This window comes from Microchirus variegatus (genome assembly GCF_963457635.1).
Source record: "Microchirus variegatus genome assembly, chromosome: 21".
In the NCBI taxonomy this organism is placed as follows: domain Eukaryota; kingdom Metazoa; phylum Chordata; class Actinopteri; order Pleuronectiformes; family Soleidae; genus Microchirus; species Microchirus variegatus.
This window is the reverse complement of record NC_139822.1, coordinates 3,840,187-3,867,857: the sequence shown is the minus strand read 5'-3', so window position 1 is coordinate 3,867,857 and position 27,671 is coordinate 3,840,187. Positions and strand designations below refer to the sequence as shown.

The 27,671-nt window shown below is 39.6% G+C and overlaps 2 protein-coding genes across 2 annotated transcripts; both read right to left on the bottom strand.

Annotated features, from left to right (window-relative positions):
* Nucleotides 1-670: 670 nt before the first annotated feature.
* Nucleotides 671-12,408, bottom strand: jkamp (jnk1/mapk8 associated membrane protein). Its single transcript, XM_083907886.1, has 7 exons — nucleotides 12,349-12,408; nucleotides 11,506-11,585; nucleotides 7,107-7,261; nucleotides 6,126-6,332; nucleotides 4,905-5,086; nucleotides 3,265-3,341; nucleotides 671-2,236 (listed from the first exon to the last, which is right to left on the bottom strand). The coding sequence occupies exons 1-7, from the start codon at nucleotides 12,350-12,352 to the stop codon at nucleotides 2,018-2,020; spliced, it is 924 nt and encodes a 307-aa protein (XP_083764012.1). The 5' UTR covers nucleotides 12,353-12,408; the 3' UTR covers nucleotides 671-2,017.
* Nucleotides 12,409-22,090: 9,682 nt separating this feature from the next.
* Nucleotides 22,091-25,783, bottom strand: gpr135 (G protein-coupled receptor 135; the record flags this gene model as incomplete). The annotated part of the gene is made up of 2 exons (XM_083908199.1): nucleotides 22,091-23,429; nucleotides 25,677-25,783. The coding sequence occupies 2 exons, from the start codon at nucleotides 25,781-25,783 to the stop codon at nucleotides 22,091-22,093; spliced, it is 1,446 nt and encodes a 481-aa protein (XP_083764325.1).
* Nucleotides 25,784-27,671: the final 1,888 nt, after the last annotated feature.

Below are 27,671 nucleotides of genomic sequence, written 5' to 3'. Positions count from 1 at the left end.
GGTGAATCTCAGCACGACAGCTCGTGTTCCAGACTCTTTGACGCCTGAATGACTTTGATATTATAGTCAACTACAGTAATTATTTAGACTAATTTTAAAGGCATAGATTGATTATCTTTTCCCTGTTTTCAGGGTGGTGCCCCTATCTAAACTTAATTTATATTAAAAATATATGTATTAAAAAAAAATACTAATCATATTTTATCAATCATATTATTACCACTATTATCAACAATAATTGCGGGGGCTTTTTAAAACAGAAAAGTATAAGTAGCATACATACTGCTTGTATTAAAAGGTTGCAGAAGCAGGATTTTCAAAGTTGATCACAGGACAAAGTCACTTATCTGTCACACTGATGAAAACAGAACCTCCTTCGTGGAGGTAACGATACAGACCATTTACTATCCATCTCTCCATGATCTACAGTCTCTTTTACTCTGAATCTGTTTACTCATAAATGTGACTCAGTCACAGAGAGCCTGTTGCAAAAACAAGATAAGGCATTAATGTGGGATATATCAGTTATCCTTGCTGAATGTAGACTGTACAAGTTACCATGAGATGTTAATAAGGTCTTGTTAAACCTACTGCTCAATCTTTTCAGTCACTCTACAAATATGATTTACAGTCATTCACGATCAGTCTGGATGTATGTTGTTATTTTTATTTGTGATAGAGTCAACACAACAGACAATCACAATCAACACTCAATCTGCATGAACCAAATCCAACTGAACATCGACACACCAATATTTATATATAGCAGTCGTATATTTACACATATATTACACGTCATTGTTCAAGAAAACCACTGGAGGCCATTTGAGGGATTACACCAAACTAAACAAAACAAGACACAGATACAATATACAAGTTCGTTTTTTATGAGGCATTTTTGTTCAATAATAACATAATGAAATTTCACATAAATCAAGTGATCCTAGGCAGGAGTAAATGTATTGCCAGTCCCAAGGGCCTGTCCTGGACATTTAACTATGCAGCTCCCTCTTCCTGGAACAAGCTAAAAAATGGTATGAAAGGATCTGGTCTCATTGGACACTTGATTTTACACTGGACTTTCTACGTCTTAAGGAGATTTGTATGTATATTTTATTATTTTTATGTTGTATTGCGTATGCTGTATGTGCTGCAGCCTGTCTTTGGCAAACAGCATGTTTAACCTCAATGAGTTTTAAGGTAAAACAAATATGTGGTTATTGGTCAGCCGCCATTCCACAATGTATATTAAACTGTGGATGAATCTGAACAATCAACTACTTTTCCTGCAGCACTACCTACCGAAACTTTAAAAGGGGTTATTTCAGGACTTGTTTATGTTTATAAATGTGTGTTAAAAAGTACTTTTCATCCTAAAGCAACTGCAACATTCTGCTTTAAGTCCACTATAAGTTCTTATTCAAGCTAATAAATGGCTATAGTTGTTTTGTTGAGAGTCCGACAATTCTAAAGCACAGGCATGTCATGGCTGCCATTCGAACTGATCTTCTGGACAAGTTTTGTTAAATACTAAGTACACACAAGTTATGGAAACATTGTAAACCTTTGGCTTTCCCACATAAAGGTCTGTAGAGAAAATCTGTGTTTTTTTGCTCATGGGGACCTAAAACAGAACTTTCCAGTCAGAAGTCAGAGTTTTTTAAACCACAACATAAAGCATCAAATACATTTTTAAACCGTAGACCTTTTGTCACCTTTATCTATCCAAGATATGTTATTTCTATCACTTGACACAATTTAATTTAATAATTCCATGCCAGAGAATAAATCAGACTTCCATGTGCAGTTCTCACTTTAGTCAAGGTCCAGGCAATTTTTCATGGATTCTCCCTTCAACTGCAACATGCGTGTCAAGTAGTTTAGAGAACTTTCAATGATGTCAACGGGTAAAAAGCCCACTCAAAACACAATGGGTCAGTAATTACTGACTTGCTCAGTGGTGTGAGCTGATGGATGAATGAGTTTTGATTTCTCCTGACTTTCTGTTGAAAGCAATTCAGTGTCCATTGCTGCCCTCAGACAGGATGCGACTTGGCTCAGTGAACTTTGCTGTGGCAATATAGAAGAGGGCGGGGCCAGGCACAAGGGCTAACAGCGGCAAGTCCTGCTCCAGCTTGTCCAGTCGGGAGATGGAGATGATCCCGTAGGCGTGGAGCAGCCAGTGGCTGAACAACACCACCAGACGCTTCTTCTTGGCCACCAGGGTTTTAAAAGACTGTGGGGATGAATGAGAACACGATATTGAGGTTAGGATTTAAACCGAGATGCTGTTTCGTTAGTATTATTATTATTTTAATTTTATTTTGTTATTATAATAATAACAATAATAATAATGATGATAAAATGCAATGAAAAGGTAGTAAATGTTGATTTCTTTAATAATTCTTTAAAATAACTTAAAATAGACTGACACAATGTGTAATTACACAACAATGCAAACTTAAAAATCTGACCATTTATTTTGAGAAGATTTTTTTGAAGTGGGTGTACAGTATATGTTACCACACTTATGTCACTTTTTCACTATACAGTTCTAACAGGGCAAGGCTCAACACTTTTTTTTTTTTTTGACTTTTCCATCGGGGGTCTGGTATTTAGCGACAGCACTGCCGAAAGCCTGTGATCGTGAGCCGAATCACAACCCGTTTAATTGTGTGTACAAACTAACACGTAGAGCGTTATCAACTGGTATTGCTAACATTAGCCAACCATGCCTAGCCTGAACTTGGAGATGATGTCACTCTGTTCTGACTACCAATGTAAACAGAGAGCAGCATGAGAACCAGCCTGAGACGAGGTTGAGACGAGGATGCTTTCTCAAAATGGATGTCATCAGGGAAATCACAGAGAAAAACAGATTTTGCCCATGAAAGACTCATATTATAAAAGCTACACCAGCTTAAGTTATTAGTTAGCCACTTTATTTCACCATTAGACAGCCGTTCCTAACTGAAAACATTTGCAACGGTGAGATAAAATAGTAACAATGTTCCTTAAATATTGTAGACTTAGGAATTAATTTTATTCGTTTGTGAGCCATTTGTTTCTAAAAGGTGATTTTCCTTTTTTCCCTGCCTGCAACCATGTTTTCAGGGACCGTGAGCATCAATATCTCAGGTTTCTCTGAGCGGGGATGAGCACAGTGCAGTTAGCTCTGACTATGTGTCAATATCTGAACTTTAACTGGAAGGACTGTCAAAGTATAACGATAAACAAAACATTATTTAGAATGAGAGGTGTTACCTGAATCTCAGAGGCAGACATGTAAACAGCCAGAGTGACCAAAGACAGCACCAGCATTATGTAGGGAAATGCATAGTCTGAAAAGAGAAAACACAGTCACTCAGTGCTGCACAGGTATCAGATGTTCACAATCAGATGTCAATTTAAACACACTACATGTGCACTGGGTACATTTTATTTCTGATAATTCTATTTAAGACATTATTTTTGCTTCCATTCACTAAGTGGTGTGAAAAATGTAAGCTGCATGTCTGCATATAGCTAGAGCTGCAACTAACCCTTGTTGTCATAATCAATTAATTTGATTAGTTTGTTTGTCATTATTTTCACAATAAATCGAGTAATCGTTTGATCCATAAAATGTCAGAAAACATAAAAAAGATGTTGATCAGTGTCAAACCTGGAAATGATGATGTTCTTGAATGTCTTGTTTGTTCACAAAACAAAATGATTCTGTTTATGATTTCTTGAAACTTTAAAACATTTAAGAAGGTGAAACAATCAGAAATCTTGTTTTAATCATGAAAAAAGTCAAAATATCAAAATAGTTGACAATTAATTTAGTAATTGATTAATAATCGATTAATCAAGTAATTGTTTCAGCTCTACATATAGCCATTTCTTGCTATATGCAGACTATGCTCAGATCTGTGCCGCAGGCGGACCCTTGGTAAATTGCCATGGGAATAATGTGTGTGTTTATAGGTCACATATTGAGGCATTACAAAATATGCTTTTTTTGTCGTCTTATGTGTTATTAAGTTATGATTCATTTTACATCAAATTGTGATATCAAAGTGATATAAAGTAGCAATAATTGTGCAGACGTCACAAAATAGACAGTTTTTTCTTTCGTTTTTTTTCATAAAAACGATCAAATCGAACTTTTAACTGTGACATATTTCCAGATTTTTCAAATTCAATCTAATTTTCAATACTTTTTTCTCAGGTGTGTTTATATAGTCATTTTATTTTTTGCCTAGGTTGCGCGAAAAAAAAGGATATAAAACACTATTGATATATACTGTACGTTCCTTTCCTTCCTCATTTATATGATTAAAAAATAAATGTATGAAGCTGCAATGATAGCATGTGGCATAAGCAAGCCAAAATTGTTGGACCGCACTGCTCACTGCCACTTAGTGAGTGAGGTCTGTCGAGTCCCACAGACAGGTACGATGGGAATGATTTACGGCTACCTGTTCGCACCCTTTAGGGTGGATGGTGGATAATATACAAAACTGTGAAGTTTAATATACTGATCAATAAATACACTGAATAAAAACGTAAATGCAACACTTTTTTTTGCTCCCATTTTTCATGAGCTGAATTCAAAGATCTAAAACATTTTCTATATACACAAATTAAACATTTCTTTCAAATACTTTTCACAAACCTGTCTAAATCTGTTAGTGAGCACTTCTCCTTTGCCGAGATAATCCATCCCACTACCATGTGCTCTACAAATACTTTCTGCCAAATGCATGCACTTGAAATTTTACATTAAAATAATGCGAAATATCAATATCAAAATGTGCATAAATGTTATTAGATGCTAAATAGATAGCAGAATCACAGCTATGCTATACTGTAAGACCACAATGCTTAGGTATTGGTATTTGGATTGGGTGTGAACTCACAGAGCAGTCCTCCCCCCACAGCCTGCAGCACAGTGAGGATGGGGAAGAAGTATAGAGCAGCGTAGATGCTCTTGAAGCGGTCTGATTTGCCCAGACCACAGGCTATCTTCTTCACCAACAGGGGGCGCAGGAGCATCATCAGCACCAAGCAGAATGCATAGTAGATTAACACAATGGTGTATCTGAGGAACAAACAAATCAAGAGGGCAGTAATATAGAGCTGGTTTCAGAGGTGCATTACAGACATCAGCAAATGTGACCAGGAGTTGAGCTAGGATTTTTTGGTGCAGGAGCGTGATCAGTTAGGGATGCATGCATTTGTTTACGTTAGGGAAAGGAAAGGAAACATTTTCATTCCATCAATGTTCAAAACATGTGATGCGCAAATGCAGCTAACTATGTGGCAAGGTGGCCTGGTTCAACGCATGACTCATTCAATGCATGACTTATTCATTATGACTAACAGCATGGTTGGAACAGGCTGGAGGCTGGCACAGTGTGCGATGGGTGGCTTCTGGGTGGGTAAATAGTTTATTCTTTTAATTGTCCCGTATGTAAACTCGCGCCATGCCCATTTGGGTATGTGCCCATTCAAATATCATGTTTTTGGTTTTCCTTATTTTCTGCTGGTGAAATTAGAGGTACAGAGCTTTCCAACAAGCCCCTGATCGTCTCCCTGTGTTCAGTATTCATGTCAGTAAAAGCGGCCGTAAATAAACATGAGTCAAAGTGTTTAATATCTTGCCATCTTTACGCACGAGCAATGTGTGAGCAGCTAATTGTATGATCTGTTGCGGTCACTTCGGCTGTGGGCAGAAACCCTTCGCTTCACCTTCATCTTGAGATCTGACCATTTTTCTTTAATCTGTGCGTGTGTGTGCACGCGCGCACTGCTCGGATCCCACGGCATTTACAGACTCGCACACACGCTCCCACTCACGTCTTTTTTTGTCATATTTATCGCTGTTGACAATGTACCAAACAAAATCTCCCTATGCGTCTCCACTTCATTCACTAGAATCTCTTGCTCTTGCTGTGTGAAATTCCTTTTCTTTCCTTTGTTCATTGCGTCATTTGATCAAAGAGGTGAATCTCAGGGCCTATTTAAATTGATTAAATGGATATGTGGAGAGGTAGGAGTTTGGAACCTCTGCATGTGAGCTCCATTCCACGTTGATTTGGGATGTACAAAAGAAACGTTCATTCATTCGGGTAACTTACAATGGGTAGACGGCCTCCTGGGTGCAGTGTATTGTGTTGATGTAGTCTGGACTAGGGTTGTACAGCATAGTGTACCAGTCTGAGAGCATCTGGACTCCACAGGAACGGACAGTGAGCTTCCCCACCGGCTCCGTGACCAGCACAGTGACCACTGTTGACACACTGCACTCCAACATGGCTGTGATGTGCTGCAGGAGAGCACTGGAACTGAACACACAACAAGAAAACAGTACACAACTCAACCTCATTAGCACAAGTGTCTCATTCCAAAAAGTGATCTGACCTCTCAAATTCATGGTCCAAATTGATTTATTGCGGCCCGCCACATAATATCAAATTATTATTGGTAATAGAGAAATAAAATAATGATATAATTATATTATTATATAATAAAATAATATATAATAACAAAATTCAGCATGAGTCCATCATTTTGATTCAGTCCCTGAATCCAACTTTCTCAACCGAAATAGTGTGTTAAGAGTATTAATGACTAACAGCAGTCATGACAGAGTGGGATGAACGATCTGCTTCGAGTGCTCCCACTTTCCGTTCTTAATTTAAAATGTATTAATGTTACACCCAGCAGTCATGGGTCAATGCAAAAAGCTTAATTTCTGATAATTGATAGAAACAGTCTGTCAACTTGATGGGGATCGAGTGTGGCTCTTTTACTGTTCACTGAAGAGAACACAGTGGAGGAGCACCAGATGTTTTGTTCATGCAGCCATTTTCTTTCTTAACCTTCCATGCAAACTCAGACATGAATGGCACAGGAAAAGGTAGACTGATTGTCTGGTGGCGCACATTCTGCCGTGTGATTGGAGTAAATATTATTATTATTATTATATTTTTTGTTCACACACAAATTTGCACAAATACAATTACCATTTCTGTGTATCCTTGTGCGTGTGAAATTAAGAATTTGGGAAACTATGACATTAGAACCTACTTTAAACATGGACCTTGTGTGACCCCCACCTCTTTTTCCCAGAGTACCACTCAATGAAGAACCAATGTAGAACGAGAGGCAACATGGCCATGAATCCTAGATAGAGCCAGTCGTAGTGTTCAGGTGATTCGATGCAGCGTTGGCATATCTTCTGGGGGTTGACCCTCTCTCCACGCGGGCACACCTGATAGGACCAGAGACATTACACAGAAGAGTCAGACTACTTGATCATTTCAAACAGAAATGTCCATTACACCAATGATGGCCAAATACAACACAACCACCCACTTCCTGCTATAAGCCAAACATCTGCTTTATAACAACCTAACCTGAAAGCATATCTATCTGTGTTGTTGACCTGATGCAAGTCACAGTTTGAATCAGTTGTGACAGATGGATGGACATGGAACAAGCATTAAAGAGGAGAATATCAACCTAATAGACAGGATTGCATAAACCTAATTTTACTTCAAGATCAACAGAAATGACCAAACGTGTTTATGAGGTGATGTAGGAAGAACATCAAAACATATGCCGACTCACTTTAACAACAACAGCAGCACGCACTAATATTGTAATATTTTGTCATATCTTATGTGTACAAGAACAGATAGAATTCTGTGTGTCCAATACATTGGCCACCACTTCTCACACATACATACAGACTGACTGACCGAATGCAGCAGACCACACGAAGTTGTCAGGTATGACAATGCAGCATTTATAAAAACAACAACAAAAAACAGAGTTCAGGAATTTGTCAGGTTATGTGCTGCATGGAACAAGACCTCCCACACCTACTTAAAAATGTGCTCCATTGAAATGGGGTTGTTTGCAATATTTATGAGAAGAGCACTCACTCGGTTTGGTGAAAAGTTTAAAAATAAGCAGCAAAGAGATAAGTTCCTAAGAACTGATTCATTAAAGCTCCCATAGAGTGGTCCTATCACACATATACGAGTTATGGAGGTCTACTTACATACATTAACTTGTTTTTATGATCAAAAACCCGCATAGTTGCTGCAAACGGGCCAATCGAAATCTCTCCTCACTGGGCCACGCTGTTTCAGACCGAATCCACACCCCCAGAAGACTGACTGTGTTGTGATTGGCCAGCCAACGAGAGCCTTCTCACTAGGGATGGGACTTTTTTGTCGACAAATCGATCGACAATCGACACGTGCGCATCTCGACAAAAAAATTGAAAGTAAAAAAAGTCGAAGTGTCACAAACACGTAAAGTTCACGACCATGGAGGTTAAAGAAGCTGTGCACGAAAAGGTGATCCTGCTGTCCAGGCTCCCTGCGCTCTCACATGATGGTGCATGCGTCACCAGCTCGTTCTTTCGAGTGGCTGTGCGCGTCAGAGCGTGCGTGCGTGCAGTGCGAACAAGGTTGCGCTTAAGTTTAGGACGGGGGTGGGGGACATAACACAAGCGCTACACAAATGAAGACGGCATCTCACCCAGTCAGGATCACTGTACTTCACTCTGGTGGACACCTAACGAGCGCAGGTTCAAAAACCTGAGCCGTCTGGCGAGTGGCGACATACGCGTTCCAGTGGAGTCCGCTTTTTTCCTTTTTTTTTGCCCCTCATTTTTATTATCGCTGTTCTGATGGTCAATAATGGACATTACAGACATGTTTTTGAGCCTAAAATGAAGTAGTACACTGTAGAATAGTTTACACTAGGGATGGGAATTTCACACATTTTTAGAGTCGATTGTCGAGGTCCACGTGTCGAATTTTTTATCGAATTTTTTTTTACAGCAGCAGCAACAGCAGTAATGCGGGGGTGGAAATTATTCTACAGGGTACTACTTCATTTTAGGCTCAAAAACATGGCTGTAATGTCCATTCGGGGCCGATTCCGATTTTTCAAGAAGTTTGACCTGCCGATAGCGATTTTAGCCGATTCCGATTGCAATTTTTTAAACCACTTTACAGCATACTGAACTATATATATTTTTGCATATTTTCTTTAATATAACATTTTATGATAGAAATACAATCAGTTCATATCCAATATCCAACTAAAAATACAAAAAAAAAAATACCTGTATGTGTAGTTTATTTAAGTTTAAACATATTTCACAACATATTACCTACACACAAATAAGTAAATGAACTAATGACCAAGAGCTCAGAGCTCGCTCTCTCCGTCTCTCTCTCTCTCCCGCCCCGTGCCAACAATGCCTCGCACTCTCTGCGCACACAGGTTTAAATGACAAACAAACAAATGCTGAGTGCTGATCAAAAGTTTTGTGCAAGTGATTTAAGATCCTGACTCAAATATGACCGGCTTCATTCAGTGATTGAAACAAATATATAAACATTAATGAAACGTTTACATGCAGAGCGCCCACTCGCAAAGCAGACAGCTGCGCCGCTGCCCTGATGTATTCAAATACACCGGTATGGCCGTATATTAAAAATTCATATCATAACAAAAAAAAAACAGTATTAGGTGTGAACCGGTATACCACCCAGCCCTACACTCTACTACATGTGCGTGTAGTCGCGTGCACATGTGTTGCTGATGCTGCACGATGCGGGTGCATTTTGATCGGCTTATTAAAATCGTAATATTCTGACTGATCACGGTAAAATCGTCCGATTCCGATCACTGGCCGATTAATCGGTGCATCCCTACAACAAATCTAGTCTGGAAATAAATATATTATTTATTATCAACATAATGTATTGTGTTGTTATTATATTATCAGTAAGTAACAACTAAAAATGTAAAAAAGATTTTCGGGACGGTTCAAAATGTTTTTGGGACGGTGGTGAAAAAAGTTAGTTTTAATCCCTGCTATACATGCCCCATACCTGCTGGCAAGTCCAACACAACTAGCAAAACAACCGGAGTACATTAGCTTCTAAGCTTCGGTAGTTTGACTTAAACTTGAGTTTAATTACACTGTTGCTCTCAAACATTGTTTTTGAACATTGTTATGCATAGTAATAATTACTTCATGTTAGCTTGTTACCTGATGCCAAAAATGTACGTAACTTTAACTGATAGAGTGAGCACCGCAAATTCCTGCTTCTTTTATCATTTGCTCGTTCCAGTCGCTCCTCCTGATGTCTTGCAACCGAAGATGTCTCCGGTTTGCCTTGAAAGGGGTGCAACTCGGTGTCCGGTAAAACTCCAGGCTTTTGTCTTGTTTGTTAAAGGTCCCATAATATACCCTATTAACCCAAGTTAAACTAGGTCCTGGTGCCCTAATGAACATGTCTGTGTCATGCTTTAGTCAAAATATCATAAGGATGAAGCACAATAGCAGTTCAATAACCCTGCCAAAACAGCCCTTTTCAGAATGCTCGGTTTTGTGCCTGGTCATTTACATGTGAATGAGACCCAGTTAAACACACACCCACCGCTTCCAGGGGAGTGTCGATCTAACTTACTATCCACAGCCATACTGTCACCACTTATCACCTATTGTCATGCACCGTCGTCACAACCCATGCTCCATATACCCCATAGTAATGTCCGTTTACCCGTTGTTACTGCGTTTCACCCTAATGCATAGAGTGACCACGATTTTGGCTTCTCGCGATCATAAAAACATTAGAATCATAGAAAAACTATTAATGCGCGGCGCGGCGTGTATGCAAATTCCTATGCTAGAAAAACACCTTGAATGCACCAGCTGCAAGTGACGTGTGTGGATCAATACTGAGGAGAGAACGTGGAAACACGACAGAAAGCAGCCTTTGGTTGAGAAGAAATGTAGGACAACATCTCATCTTTCTGCAGTGCTTTCAAATGCGTGCTCTTCATATTATTGATCCACACATGTCACTCGCTAACTGCAGGCACGTAACTGGTGCGTTCAAGGTGTTTTTCTAGCATAGGAATTTACATACACGATCAACAACAAAGGGCTTGTGAAGCTTGTGAACATTTTTTTCATAAATAAAATATATCCACTGGACACACAAGTCCTCTGAGGCTAGAAGTTTGTGTAAAACACTGTGCTCCGCTGTGCAGCCACTTTTCCTCCCTCGCCTGCACTCTCGTATTTCACAGGGACAAGGGGGAGCTACGGTGGAGCTGTGAAGTACTCTGCCTGGCGGGGTGCCAACATTCACGGTGAAATGTGTTGCTATGTCGTCATTCCGAGGGAGGTTTAAAAATCGCGTGTTTTATCGCCTATACTTACACAAAGTGGAACCACTAAAACGTGACTGAGTCTTGTTTTTTCACATTTTGGGGACTGGTATGGCCCACTGAGTCCCAAATATAAGTACTAAAAGTTGATTTTGCACAATAGGGGACCTTTAAACCGATTAGTGCAACCGACGGCACAATAAGACATGTTGTTATGTTGCTCACAATAGCGCTTTCTGCAACCGACATGCACAGTAGAGAGAAGGCGTGACGTAGGCTGCCAAGGGGTCTATACATCCATGTACTCACCCCACATTCTCCCTCCACGGATCCATTGACCGTTATCCTGCCACAGTACAGGCCTGGACACGTAGAGCTTATGGCCACAGCTGCAACAACATATAGCCCTTTATACAACAGTCACCAAAGACAAACATTGTGGCAAAACAAGCACTTTCTTACAAGTCATTTCGTGAGCCACATGTAATCACATATGATTCCAAAGTAGCTCGTGGAAGTTTATCACTTAAAATGATGTATTCATTTATTATTCAGCAATAAGGGAAATTAGCTTTTCAGGTCCACAATAAGTATAGGTCATGGGAGTATTAGCAAGCGTTCTGTCAGTCATGTCTTCTGATGTCATACTGGTACATACAGATGACGATGTTTGTTTATTTAATTAAGTTAGGGATGGCGTTTCAGCACTCGATCAAGTCAGAAACAAGGGCCTTTCTCCATGGAGCTGGCACAGTCCCAAAAAACATGCAGATTTCGGGATGAGGAAAAGAGGACACTAAATTGACCGTAGGTGTGAGTGTGACAGATGATGGTTGTTTGTCTCTATGAGACTGGCGACCTGTCCACGGTGTACCCAGGCCTTTCGCTCTATGTCAACTGAGATCGGCACCAGTGTCCCCCGCGAATCTAATGTGGAGGATAAAGCGGTAAAAGATGGATGAACGGTACGGTGTTTCATATAGAGGTTTTAGGATAGTGCAGGAGGATGTGGTTAGCTAGCAGCTTCACGGGTAGCTAGTATCGTAGTACCAAACGGTACCAAACAACAATATACGTGTACGGCAGCATTATTAACGTAACAGGAATATAGTTATCTTTAATCGCGGAACTATTGTGAGTTGTTTTACTTACCCATTTTGGACCAATAAAGCTTGAAGTCAACCTGCTCCCTTCTGTGTTTTCATTCGTTACCTAAACCGGAAGTGAAAGATATTATTCTTCTTCTGTTGGCTTTTAATGGCGGTTGGCAACATTATTTAAGGCGCATTTACCGCCACCTACTGGACTGGAGTGTGGAACATGAGATGGTCAGAACTAGTTTAATTAAAAAACGTATTATTATTCCTTATAATCTATATCCTATACATGTGTCCTTTAGGTATTTCATTAACCCTGTAAGACCCAAATTAAGAAAAACCTAAAGAAAAAATTATTTGACCTTTCAGATGTTGTTGTAGGAGGCCTTTGATGCAGAAATCAAAGAGATTTTGGAAAAAAATGTTTATGTATGTTTTTCAGAGAAATTTTGTAATTTTGCAACGTTGGGCTTGGTAGCAGAATTTCTGTCTTTGAACTCACTTTGTCTGAATAACTATTCAGAACAGCTAAGGGTTTATTTGCAGGGTAGATTGCTTACTTAGCTCCATAAATGTATATAACATTTAAAATAAATAAACAGGATAAAACTATTTTTCTAGCAACTTCTTCATTCCTTTTTTCTTTTCATGACAAACTTTCATTGTTAGTGAGAGAGATAACAGGACCCCTTATGTCAAAATTTGATGGATGACCCCCCTCACCCCTTACCCTTATTGTTTATTATTTTGGGGATCAGTATAATGTTATAAAGTGATACTATATTATATAAACATGATCATTATATTATATAAACGTGATCATTATATTTTATAAACGTGATACTTTATTTTGTAAACGTGATCATTATTTCATAAACGTGGTAATTATATTGTATAATCGGCATTTATATATTTTAGACTTTGGTGGGGTACACCCTGGACAGAACACAAAAATGATTGTCCCAGTTAAATCTTGCACTTAAGAAGTGGTTAGATTAGCTAATTTGCATTTGCTGATGAGAATTCCTTTTGTGAATCATGAATACTATATCCCAATTCATCTCTCAGCTGTGGCACTGTTTCTGCAGAGCGTTGGGGACTGCGGTCAGCCTCCCCTCCTGGTACCATAGCAATGGGCAGTCTGAACAGACCCACCAGGACTTAGAGACTGCTCTTTGTTGCGTATAGACCCCTTGGCACCCTACATCACACGGGGTCGTACCTATGTTCCCCGGGTCCTATGTTCCCAATCACTCACTCCATATCAGTTAACGTTACGTTCATTTTTGGCATCAGGTAACAAGCTAACATGAATGAAGTAATTATTACTATGCATAACAATGTTAAAAAAACAATGTTTGAGAGCAACAGTGTAATTAGGGTTGCCACCTTTCAGAAATGAAAATAAGGGACCTCGGGGCCATGACCACCACAGAGCCGACTAATCTAGGACATCTAGGCACGTGTGTTGTAAGGGTGTCGGGGGTTTTTCTAGTAAAATTTCACTATGGTGAGTACATGGCGAGGGAGAGCGGAGCGACCGAGTGAAGGCGGGTTGGTTTGGAGCATTTGAAAATTTGAGGTAAAAATGGGGCATTCTGAGGCTTTTTGAAGGACCATTATGATGACTTATGAAGTAAGGCCAAGTATCTCAAAACATTACAGAACTCTGTATTACAGAAAACATCTACTTTGGGAAGCAGCTGGGGGAACACATGAACAAGAAATGAGCCGGGGCGGCTGGGATCCTGCGTATAGATCCGGCCACGACAAATTTGTTGGCCTTATTATTCCCTGTGTTTTATTTTCATCTTTATCTTTAGTGTTGATGTGTGTGTGACAGACATGTGGATTGGATATTTAAGGAAATACGGAACAAACCGCGTCCCGTATTGGTTCAATACGGGACGCAACATTTAATTGCCAAATAAAGGACGATTCCGTATTTTACGGGACGGGTGGCAACCCTAAGTGTAATTAAACTCAGGTTTACGTCAAACTACCATAGCTCAGAAGCTAATGTACTCCGGTTGTTTTGCTAGTTGTGTAGAACTTTCCAGCAGGTATGGAGCATGTATATTTTCCTGTTTTTCATCTGTAACTGATCATCAGAAGCTGTTTGCTTTGTCGGTTTACAACCTATTAAGTTGTGTGTAGAATAAAACCTCTTAAAGACACTCACGTTGTCCGCCGTACGTGTTCTGCTCGCCCTTCCCAGGGTAGTTTAGTGAGCTGTAGGAAGTGTTGCGGAGATTTGATTATTAAGTGAGTCGACCAAAGATGGAGTTTCCTGGAGTCAGAGATGAGTTAAGTTGAAAAAGCTTTATTGGAAGCAGCTCAGATCTGAGGAGAACTGAGACAATGCGGAACATAAACCAAGTACGTTAACAGTTTGGCATCCTCTGTCAGTCTGCCTGTGAGTCCCAGAGTTAGGATACTTAAAGGTGCTTCTTCTGCTGATACATAGAGCTGACCTTGGGGAGGACTGCGCAGTAGCGTCAGTCCTCTGCCCCAATCCGGTCAGGCTCAGCGAAAACATGAAGAGACGAATTCTGTAGACAACAGTGCTGTACCGAGGTCAATGTGACAACAACAGTTCCAGCAGGCGCTGTCCTGAACTGTTTAGGCTTGTGCTTAGGAATGGGAGCTGATAACTTTAGAGAAGGCCGAATAATATTTTTCACTTACAGGAAGCAGCTGGTTAAAAAAGTTGTGTTGTTAATACTGTAACCGTTTACTTTCGTAAGCATCCAGAGTCGTGTAGCACTTCAAGTTCTCTGCTGTCAGGTTGTTGTTTAACCATTTTAATGTTGGCTGTTCTTTCTGAGTTTAAATTTTTGTTATTAGTTAAACTTTGACTGTGTCTGTGAGTCTGCTATTTGGGGATTCTGGCCCTGCCTGACATCAGCCTAAAACAAAGGAAATCAGAGCGCACCAGATAATAAAACATGGTAAATATAGAAATATGCCAAATTCCTAAGGAATACATGTATGCAGAAACAAAACATTTTTATTTGTACAGCTCCTTAACATTATCGTACCATAGACATTTCTTTCTTATTAATCAAATGCAGAGTTATGCACTAGCGCTCATCCCTCATGCTCTGCGGGCATGGGCTTGTCTGGCTGCACTTTATTTCCTGTCCTGATATTGTACAGAATCACATGTCAAAATTATGTCACATATTGTGCTGAATATGTAGCTGTATATTATTTGTATTGTTATTCATATTATGATTATTTTTAACAATAACATTCAACATTGTTCAATATATAATATGAACTTGATCTATTTACAATTGTCCACACAGTCACACTGCACTGCAAACTGGTGTGAGATTTGATTGTAGGCTACGCCAACATCCACATTGATAAATGCCAATCTTTGCGTGGAAATGAGAGTACGCCCACTTTTTTGGTGTATGGACATTTGATATGAGTTCCAATGTCACTTTTTGCCCCAACTTTCCTTTGTTACACTTATGGCTGATATATGTTGTTTCAGTTTTTTTTTTTAAATTACATTAGATTTCTGGAAATCACCTGCGACCTTTTGTTTGGAAAACAATGATCAACAACATCAATGGTTCATGTTTGGTTTAATTAGGAGGACTACAACAAAAGCCACAGAAAGAGCTGACAAACAGAATATCCACATAATCAAGTTTGGTAAAAAAAAAAAAAACACTGACCGATAGCACAGCCTTTCCACAGCTCTGACCTCTGTGATTGAAGACAGCCATCCAATGTAAATAAAGGCACAAACAAGCACATCAGCGACGTGCTCCATCAACTTAATTACAATCATGCTCTCCTGGAGTTGAAACTGCAGGCATTTATGAGACAGAAGTCAATAATAAAAACATTAAAATAAATTGCAAATCTCTGGAATGGTGGTAAATTCCCCAGTGACTAGTAAATGGTCTGTATTTATATATCATTTTTCTAGTCTTAATGACCACTCAACGGTGCTTCACAAAACAGTTTTGCCACTAACTCACATGTTCATACAGTGCATCTATCTTCCATACCCATTCATATGCTGCCGACCCAGCTGTTAGGAACAGTTGTTGAGTGTCCTGCCCAAGGACATGTAGACATGTAGGAAGACAAAGATGATGGACCAGCCAGTACTGCCCAATACACAATACTGATACTTATCTCAAAGTCATTATTGTTCCCAGAATATTTGTTTCCCAGGGTGCAGTACATGATGTTCACCCATACTCAAATTGTCAGTAATGTCACCACATAACATGGGAAAAAAAGGAATTTGTAGAAATGTTAAGAATAATCTAAATATACAAGTTGGCAACATGTGTAACATACTGTAAGTCCACAAACAACAAATGGCAAATTATACAATTTCTACAGAGAACAGCCTAAAAATTAAATAATGTATATACTGTATGTTTCAAGCATGGAAGGTTTAGGATTAAGAAAACATCTGTTTTCCAGATCCACATTCTGTATCCACATACACAAAGAGATTGTGTGACAGCACATAAACAAACTGTTTTGAACACATGCAGGCTGAATCCCAGAAGTCCTTCGGGTAATTCAATGATTCCTTGAGCTGATTTCATGTGTCCACCCAAATTAACTTAACTATAATTTAGCTAATTTACAACTGCTGCTATAATTAAAATTAGATCCTATTGTCTGTGCAGATTATCAGTCATCCAGGTCATAGTTGAATTCTGTAGTTAGCTGTAAGCAAACAGACTTGCTTGGGTAAAGTTTGAAGACGTTTCTCCTCTCATCCAAGAGGCTTCTTCAGTTCTGACTAACTGGTGGAAACGTCAGTATATCAATCAAGTATTTAGCCTCTGAAGGCTGGAAACCCTAGAGATTTGTTAAAGGCCTGGTATACTTCTGCGCACATTCCTCGTACGTCACATTGCACGTTGCATTGCGCACCACACCAGGGTCCTGTAGTATCCCACTTCACCATCGGGTGGCACTACAAGTCTGGACGCAGGGCATATGAGGCATTCATACTAAAGAAGAAGAAGAGGATAAATGCACGGGTCCACATGAGCAGAGAGCTTCATTGTCCGACCATGTCCACCAGATTCTCAATCCTTGCACATTGTCTGTGAGCATGTCAGGCTGTTAATGCGTCAATGGTGCAGACTGTCTTTCTGTGTTTGGACATGTTTTCTTATTATTTTTTCTGGGTAACAGTTAAGTGAAGTGCACAGTTCGGCACTGTTCGGCTCGATCCCCAAGCTTTTGCTTAACAGCTTAGGATTTCAGCCATGGATGTATAACAGAACTGGATAGAGCACCGCCCCCTCTGCCTTGAAGACAATTTTTACATGGTGGCCACTGTGGGTACTGCAACAAAAAATCCCATTGGGCCCAAAAAGTTTCCCATTGACCGCAATAATAAAAGAGACGCCTGTAAAAGTGTCCACAGGACAAAATAGTATGACAAAGCAGGTTTTACTTATTTATTCGTCGCTCATTAGCATTTATTTTCAAATGAGCTGCTGTGTGGATTCATTGAGGAGAGGAGACTGACATGCTGCTCTTTATCACTGTGTTCAGTCCAGGACATCGTGACATTGATGACGGTGTGGACTGTGGAGCTGTGACGGTGTGATGCACTGAGACCTGCGGTCCCTCCACCACTGATTCCCGGGGAGGATGTTTGTCTTATTGTCACTATCGGTTCATGTTACTGTTAAATGTGTTTAAAGCCAAAGTTAAAGTGGCGTCGGTATTCATGAAATCCGCTAGCGCACTTCATTAGCGTATTCCCATCATGCCTTTCGCTGTTCATGTACGCGCCGAGCAAGTCGATAACGTGGACGGCTCGTTCACATAGCTGAGAGGCATTATGGTAGTGACACTACTGCGCATGCTCTATGGGCCCCATAACCCGGAAATAAACGCGGAAGTCAAAAACTTTTTTGGCATATGCGCTGGGTGAGCAGCTTCATAGGAATGAACGGAAGCGAAGGGGCGGTGCTCTATCCAGTTCATATAATACATCCATGATTTAAGCTAAGCTAAGAGCTACATCCATGGCTGCCACCACTGCGGTTCTACTTACCCCTTCACACGAGTGCGATGGCTGTCTCCAAAAGACTCAGTCCATTGCTGAACTGGAACGCCATATCTCTGACCTTTACTGGATACGGGACGAGGAAAGACTCCTGGACTCAGTTCACACCCTGCACACATCCCAGTCATTACAAACAACAGACCACTACACATCCACCGTCCCATTACATCTCCCTGCCCTTCCTGTCACAACCTGAAACATGTCACCATCAACGAGTTCTCACAGACAACCAGTCCACATGCAGCCCTCCACGTGGCACTTTTTAATGTTTGCTCCCTGACAAACAAGTCTTTTATCATCAATGACCTGATTTTAGAGAAAAAACTTGACTGTTTATTTTCAACAGAAACATGGCTCAGCACTGATGCACCAGCTGTTCTCACTGAGGCTTCCCCACCAAATTTCAGGAGGTGGTGGGACTGCAACAATTATCTCAAACTCTATAATAACAAAGGAATTTTTTTTAACAACAATACATCATTTGAACACCATGCCTTTGTTTTTAGCAGTCCTCCGATTTTATGTATGACTATTTATAGACCACCCAAGTACCATCCCTCTTTTATCAGTGAGTTTTCTGAATTTTGCACTCAATTTACAATAGTAGTTTTAATAAGTGGTGATTTTAACATACACACAGACAATAACAGAGTACACACCCTGGACCTGGTCATAATGATATCTCCATTTTTATCCAAAAGGAGGCCCCAGTGAGAACAGTGAGTAGGCGCTACCTTACTCCTGAGGTGGCTGCAAATTTTATTGAAATTTTACACAATAGCACTGCTGACATTTTACCTGCACCCTGTGATTTTATTGTTGATCATTTTAACAGTAAACTGAGGTCAGCCTGAGACTCAATGACTCCACTTTCCACAAAAACAATATCAATCAAACCTACACCACCTTGGATAGATACTGAAATAAAACAACTGAAAAGACATTGCAGGAGCACAGAGAGAAAATGGAGGCAGACAAAATTAACAGTTAATTTCAACATATTCCGGTACAAACTAAAAACCTACAATAAAGCAGTAAAACAGAAGAAGAACTTCCCATTTTTCACAACTCATCTCAGATAAAAAAGAATGACCATAAATTTCTCTTCTCCACAATTGCTCGTTTAATTAATACTGATTTTAAGAAGTCCTCTATTGTTCTAACAAACAATCTATGTGAGGACTCTGCAGACCACTTAAATTAAAATCGTTGACATTAGATCCACTCTTTTAGGACAAAATAAGGTTGTTTTTAACAGACCTGAACCATCGCTTTTATCTGTGGAGACTATGGAGCATTTTGTCCTGGTTGATGCAGAAACACTCGGTAGAGTTTTCTCCCGAGTTAACCTAACAACCTGTCTTTTAGACCCAATCCCCATATCACTTTTAAAACAATTGTATGCGTGCTTTGAGTCTGAACTTTTGAATCTCGTGAATTGCTCTCTCCAGACAGGTGTCTTTAAAACGGCAGTGGTGAGGCCCCTTCTGAAGAAGAGCAATTTGGATCCTGACATTTTTAACAACTACCGACCTGTATCCAACTTACCCTTTTTAAGTAAAGTTTTAGAAAAGCTGTTTTTCATCCAATTAAATGTATTTTTAAACAGCAACAATATTTTAGAACAATGTCAATCTGGTTTTAGGACGAACCACAGTTCCGAGACAGCCCTCGTAAAGATCTCAGGTGAAACTTGGACTCTCAGAAACTGTCAGTCCTGGTGCTACTGGATCTAAGCGCTGCTTTTGATACAGTAGATCACCACATCTTGTTAAATAGACTTAGAAACCTGTTGGGCCTCTCTGCTACTGTTCTTAACTGGCTTTATTCCTACCTCACAGATTGTCACTTTCTTGTAAGTATGGATACATGTTCTTCAGGGACGCATGAACTTAAGTGTGGCCCCAAGGGTCAATTTTAGTTCCAATACTTTTTAGTTTATATATGCTTCCCCTTGGGGTCGTCATCAGGGGCACGGCATCAATTTTCACAGCTGCGCTGATGATACAGAGCTTTACATTGCCGTGTCTCTTGATGACATGGGGCCCATTGATTCCCTTTTAAACTGTATCTTAGATATAAAGTCATGGATGGCAGAGAACTTCTTACAGCTCAACCAGGACAAAACAAAGGTTTTAATTATTGGTCCTGAAGGCAAGAGAGAGAAACTTTTACCAAAACGAAATGCTTTTAAACACTTACATTGTGTGAAAAACTTGGGCGTTCTTATGCTTTTAAACACAGGCTCAAGACTCACCTTTTTAATTTAGCGTTTAACTAAGTCCCCTTTTACTCTTTTAGTATTACTCACTTATGCTGTCTTTTCATTTTCTCTTTTAAGTTTTACTATTCATTTACCTATTTATTTATTTACTTATTTATTGATGTATTTATTTTTAATGCTGCTTTTACAGGTTTAACATTAATTTACATTGTTTTTGGAGGTCTTTTCATTTCTTTTAGTAGTTATTTTATTTATTGTCTCTTAGTTTCCAGCTCCATTGTTCTCCACATGGGGGCCCTCCACTCCCAGGGCCTTATGTGGGGCGGGGAGTGGGGCTGTTTAAAGGGTTTTGTTTAATTTTCTTTTCTTTAAATGTAAAGCATTTTGTGCTACATTATTACATGTATGAAATGTGCTATAAAAAGTTATGTCAACGAGAAGAATGCTAGGAGAAGAAGAGCTGTCAGCGAGGAAGAACTTCAGTCTGCGACCATGTCAATGAGAACAATGCTACATGATGAAGATAGAGATGCAGATGTGCGACAGGAGTGGTCTCCTGGATGCTCAGTGGCCTTCAGAGCTTCTCGGGCAGCAATACTGGTGCAGGACAACCTGAAGATCTTCTTGCAGATGCCTCAAGGTGCAAAGGTACCTGTCACGGGACCCGTGGCAGGATGAAGTCGTTAGGAGAGGCCTCCTCAATTTACTTTTTTAAAAATTGCAAATATGTTGTGACAAATACAAATATCAGTTAATGAACCTCTGTGTGGAAACTGTCAATAAACGTCATCAAAGCAGCCGTTGCATGTTGTGATAGGCCAGAATAAGCCAGTAGAGGAGGCAATATAATGCAGTAACTTCGTAAAGAACCCAAAGTCAATAAAGTAGCTCCTTTTATTAAATTATGTACTTGTAACTTTTATTAAGTTTTTAAGTCATTAGAGGGTGGTCAGGTAGTGCTGTCCAGATCAGAAGAGAATGCACAAAAAATAAAAAAACAATATTTGCATTTTCATGATTGTGCTAATAAACTGGACAGAGCCACACATTTCACAGTCACAGTTCAGCCACCCGAGTGTTGTCGCCACGTCACTTCCACCTCTGCTGATAAGTCTGCTCGTTCTTCCCCAGTGTCTGTGCTATCTCCATCCAGGACGTTCACTTCACTCCCCAAACCAGATTTTCCCACTCTACAATCTGGTTTCAAAAAATTTCAGGGCTAGTGGAAGTGGATTCACCGAGACAGGTTTTTGTGAGGGCAGCCGCGAGTTTCACCTGTTTCTTCCACCAGTTATTCAGAAATCAAGAAGCCTCTTGGATGAGAGGTAAAATGTCTTCAGGCTTAACGCAAGCGTGAAGTCCAGTTCCCACAGCACAACTACTGAAGATTAGATGATATTTGTTTCTGGAACAGAATCTGGTCAATTATTTTATCATAAACACATTTTTCTGACATTCTGTGATCTGATGAATCAGAAATCTGGAGTTTCCAAAGGAACGTCACAGGCTGGTGTCAGCAGTCTTCATCTTCCGAGTGCTGACAGAGTTAGTTAGCGTTGCCGTGTCAGACTGGGCATCCCTGCAGAAGAACACAGCAGGGTTTTTACAGGCCCACATTGCCACCTCTCCTCCTTTTCCAGGACTAGAACTGGAGAGGCGGCTGTTGTTAATCCCTACACGGCTCACATAGCGGTCCCTTATCCTCTCTGCCTGATTAAGCCGGATCTCACGGTTCTGGGTTTGGCTTGAGAGGTACGCAGCAATATTTCTTGTCCGATAACCCTCCTCTCTGCTCCGGCCCAGTAACATGGATATGTTGGGGTTTCTCAGAGCGTAGATCAGGGGATTGATGGCTCCATTTGCCCAGGCTAGCCAGATGGCCACTGTATCCATTGCAGGGTTAAACGTGTAGTTTCCCATTGCTGTAACCAACCCCATTAAACAATATGGCCCCCAACAAAATATAATAAAAACAATCATGATAAGAACTGTGGTGGCTGTTCGCATTTCACTGTAAAATCGCAGTAAGTATGCGTATGTGGTCACCGGCCTGACTCGGATCTCTGAGAGCCGCACTGTCTTACAGATGTTATAATGACAAAAGCACATGAGGGAGAAGGGCAGTAGATAACAGATAACAATCAGGCAGATGCTATACACCGTCCCCATGCGTGACGTCCCAGAATGGAACACATACATACAATGGTAGAAACCTCGCTTATGGATTTCTGTTGGTGATCGGATCAACAGATACCAAGGTAAAGAGAAAATGACTGCAGTCAGCCAGACAGCGATCAACAACTGAGTGGCTTTCTGCCGCCCTATTTTAGCCTGTGGCTGTCTAACTATGGCGTAATACCTATCAAAGGAGATCAAAGTCATTGTCAGGGTGGAGATGATCCCGAAGCAGGTATTGAAAAAGCCATTGGCCACACAGAAATGATCACCAAACATCCAGATGCCATCCTTACTGAAGAGCATGACAAAGGAGAAGGGCAGGCATAGAACAGCTGTGAGGAAGTCCGACAGCGACAGTGACATAATGAAAGCATTGGTTACTGTGCGAAGCTGCCTGTGTTTGATGATGACAATGACAACTGCGGAATTACCGAGGCTGGAGAGGAGAAAGATGGAGAGGAGCACCAGGGCCTGAGCTGCCACTGTGATGACCTGCAGGGCAGAGTTACTCTCTGCAGTGCTCACCAGAGCTGATGTCGATACCTGATGGGTTTGACCAAGTTCACTCCCTCTTTCATCTCTAAAGGCCGATAGGTTTCCTGTAGTTCCCACTGTAGCCTCTGTGGTGGAGGTCACCAGTCTGGTCACTATGGAAACAACCCTAAATAGCCAGAAAAGATGAGATGGTTTGATCATTGCAGAGATCAAATATGTTCTCACACTTACTAACAGTATTTCATGTACAGCATATCAGTAGATTGTTTTTTTAAAGAAATTATTGAAAATGTTTATTTAATTTTGTATTTCTTTTTTTTTTTATCTTCAGCTGATTGCTAACAATCACTTAATTTAGTTTAAATGCACAGAAAATAATGTTTCTTATGAAACAAAATGGAGACTGTACTTTTTCTGTACTGTACAAATGCAGAGATTAGTCTGCAGAAGTTACAAAGAGTATTTACTATAACTACTAAAATACAATGTTACCGATCTACAGTTGTGCTCATAAGTTTACATACCCTGGTAGAATTTACAATTTCTTGGCCATTTTTCAGAGAATATGAATGATAACACAAACACTTTTCTTTCACTCATGGTTAGTGGTTGGCTGAAGCCATTTATTGTCAAATGACTGTGTTTACTCTTAAATCATAATTACAACACAAACTGTCCAAATGACCCTGATCAAAAGATTACATACCCCAGATCTTATTACTGTGTATTTCCCCCTTTAACATCAGCTTGATGTCTTTTGTCTTAGTTGTGGATGAGAATCTTTATCTTCTCAGATGGTAAAGCTGCCCATTCTTCCTGGCAAAAAGCCTCCAGTTGCTGTGCATCGTCTTGCTGTCTTGCATGAACTGCATTTGAGGTCTCTCAGAGTGGCTCAATGATACTGAATTCAGGAGACTGAGATGGCCTCTCCAGAACCATAACTTTATTTTGCTGTAGCCAATGACAGGTCTACTTGGCTTTGTGTGTTTTGGATCAGAATCAGAATCAGAATACTTTATTAATCACCGGGTGCTCCGTGCAAAGTAGGAAAGAAATACAGCATGAGGAAACAAGAGCTAGATATACAGATATGAATAAAATAAAAATAAAAATAAAAATAAAATAAAATAAAATAAAATAAAACAGTAAAATAGGCAATAAGCTAAATGAAAAGTAGACAATCTGGAAATATATACAATATACAGTGAATGTAAGTATAAACAAATGAAAAGAAGTTAGATGAGAATGGGTGATTATAGTTTGTTTAGGAGCAATTAGTCTCTAGCTGAAGGTGCTCCTCTGTTGGAGAGGGTGAGAGTCATGCTGCAGTATAGCCCTCACCTTTGACAGCATCCCCCAGTCTGTTGGCATCTGCTACTCTCAGTCTGCTGCCCCAGCACACAACAGCAAACAGAACAGCACTGGCCACCACAGACTCATAAAACATCCTCAGCATAGTGTGGCAGATGTTAAAGGAGCGGAGCCTCCTCAGAAAATAGAGGTGGTTATGTCCCTTCTTGTAAAGGACTTCAGTTATGGAAGCAAATGTGTGCCATTATTCAAATTAAAATGCATTAACGTAAATGCTTTCTAATTTTCAAAATGGAGCTGCATTTTGTGACCCATGAATAAAATGAATAATCAATATTTCAAAATGCTTTTTCATTTTCAAATTCAAGACTGCTCATTCTGTGACTTAATTAAAATTATAAAGAAAATAACATTTAAGATTTAATTTTCAAAACATCCTCCAGCAAAAAGGTAACAAAATTCAATTTGAAATGTCACATTTGAAAATAAAAATGCATTAGATGAAATGCTTTTTCATTTTCAAAATGTAGCTGCATTTTTTGACTCATAAATAAAACTGCATTTTAATTTTTAACTTCAAAACTGCTTGTTCTGTGCCTTAGTTAAAAGACAAAGCAAACAGAGAAATGCTTTTTCGTTTTCATGTTCGCCGCAAAAAGTGTTTCATAATTCAAATGAGTTCGCAATACGGAGCGGCGCAGGATAGTGACGTCACAATAATCGATTAGCAAAATAATTGCCTATTAATTTAATAATAATTTTAATAGATTAATCATCATAAAAACCTATTTAATCGTTATCCCACAGGGGGAATAATTTTCTGTAACATCATGCAGAATTGCATGTTCTGCAGTGAATGTGATTCTTTAGATTTTCTGCATGCACCTGCATGTGTAGCCATAACTCTGTCCACTCTGTGTGACATGAAATCCCTTCTTCTGACTAACTGTAACTCAAGCTAGTTTGGCAATTCAATTGAAAAGTATATTTGAGTTATAGGTTGGTGTAGCTCCGTTTATGGATGGTGGAGGTGTCAGCGAGCACCTGCCCCATTGCTGTCATTTCTTTCAGTGAGGCTGAATGAATAATAACTTTGAATTACCTCGGCACAACAGGTGAAGAGGTGCCCAGCTGGTTGGTGAAGCTTGGCCTGGAGGTGTGGGCTGAGTAGTTGCTGCCCCACAGGGCTGTGCTGACAGATGAATCCATAGATGATGTGCAAAAACAACAAAACAACAATTCATCCCTTCTCTTACACACATCTAATCAGTCTATGGTCTGTCATTTTGGGTTTCCTGGATTCTGCTGATTGGTGTCTCCTCCTCTGCGGCCCAGTGTAGTTGAGATTTTTAATGTTTTCCATATTCATCTACAGAAAAATTGAAAAGACAAAGAAGTCAAGTCTGTGCTCAAGCTGCAGTCAGTGAACTGCTTTAGTTCAAATCATCTGTGTTAAATAGCTTTCATTGATCTAGACCAGTGGTTTCCAAAAACTGGGTCAAGACTAGGGACCCACAGATGTGTTGCAGGAGAATTTCTCGGGTCCTGAAAAGAATTTACAGAATTTTACCAACCTTTTAGTGAAGCTTGAGTATAGCTATGATTATACAGTACTGTGCAGACTTAGGCCACCATTAGATTTGTTGTTTTAGCAATGCTATAATGACAATAGAGGATCATTATTTATATTTAACTTTACTGGAACACATCCAGAACATATGTATGCAGTTTTTTGTTGTTAAAAAAAAAATCCTCTACAGGTGTCAAGTGATCTGCATTACTCTTGAACAATGACACAGCTCTGTTCATACTGGAGTGAAACCTTAATTAATGTTACTGGTAAATCCTGTGTTTGTCCTACTAAAGACATATCTGCTGTAAAAAAAAACAAAAACATCTATTACGCCAGGTTTATTTAAGACGTGCTTGAGCATTACATACACATGCTGCATGAGTTAAACTCATCAACAGCTCGCTAATATACAGTGGTATGCAAAAGTTTGGGCACCCCTGTAAATTTTCATGATTTTCCTTTATAAATCATTGGTTGTTTGGATAAGAAATTTCAGTTAAATATATCATATAGGAGACAAACACAGTGATATTTGAGATGTGAAATAAAGTTTATAAGATTTACACAAAGTGTGCAAGAATTATTTAAACAAAATTATTATTAAATAATAATTTTGTTTAAATACACATAATACATTTTATTATGTGCATAAATTTAGGCACCACAAAAGAAACATTTTGTGCATCCTCCTTTTGCAAAAATAACAGCCTCTAAACGCTTCCTATAGCTTCCAATTAGAGTCTGGATTCTGGCTGAAGGTATTTTGGACCATTCTTCTTTTCAAAACATCTCCAGTTCAGTCAGGTTTGATGGTTTCCGAGCATGGACAGCCAGCTTTAAATCACACCACAAATGTTCAATAGTATTGAGGTCTGGGGACTGAGATGGCCATTCCAGAACGTTGTATTTGTTCCTCTGCATGAATGCCTTAGTAAATTTTGAGCAGTGTAAAGGGTCGTTGTCTTGTTGAAAGATCCAGCCCCGACACAACTTCAACTTTGTCACTGATTCCTGGACATTGTTCTCCACAATCTGCTGATATTGATATTCTTGGTCTGCCACTTCAGGCCTTAACTAGAACTGTGCCTGTGGTCTTCCAATTCCTCACAATGTTCCTCACAGTTGAAACCGAGAGCTTAAATCTCTGAGACCCTAACCCTAACCCTTTCTGTATCCTTCCCCTAAACTATGATATTGAACAATCATTGTGTTCAGGTCATTTGAGAGTTGTTTTGAGGCTCCCATGTTGCCACTCTTCAGAGAAGATGCAAAGAGGAGAAACATTTACAATTGGCTTCCATAAATACCCTTTCTCACGATTGGATTCACCTGTATGGAGGTCAAGGGTCACTGAGGTTATCAAACCAAATTTGAGTTCCAATAATTAGCGCTAATTGTATTGAAATCAATAAAATGACAAAGATGCCTAAATTTATGCACATGCTTAATTTTCTTTAAATAATTCTTGCACACTTTGTGTAAATCATATAAACTTTTTTTCACTTCTCAAATATCACTGTGTTT

Excerpts from the sequence above, each read along its gene's own strand:
- jkamp (XM_083907886.1), bottom strand. Across the intron at positions 6,333-7,106 it reads TGGTACTCTGGGAAAAAGAG|TTCCAGTGCTCTCCTGCAGC; the intron begins GTGGGGGTCACA and ends TTGTGTGTTCAG. Across the intron at positions 5,087-6,125 it reads CAGGAGGCCGTCTACCCATT|ATACACCATTGTGTTAATCT; the intron begins GTAAGTTACCCG and ends TTTGTTCCTCAG.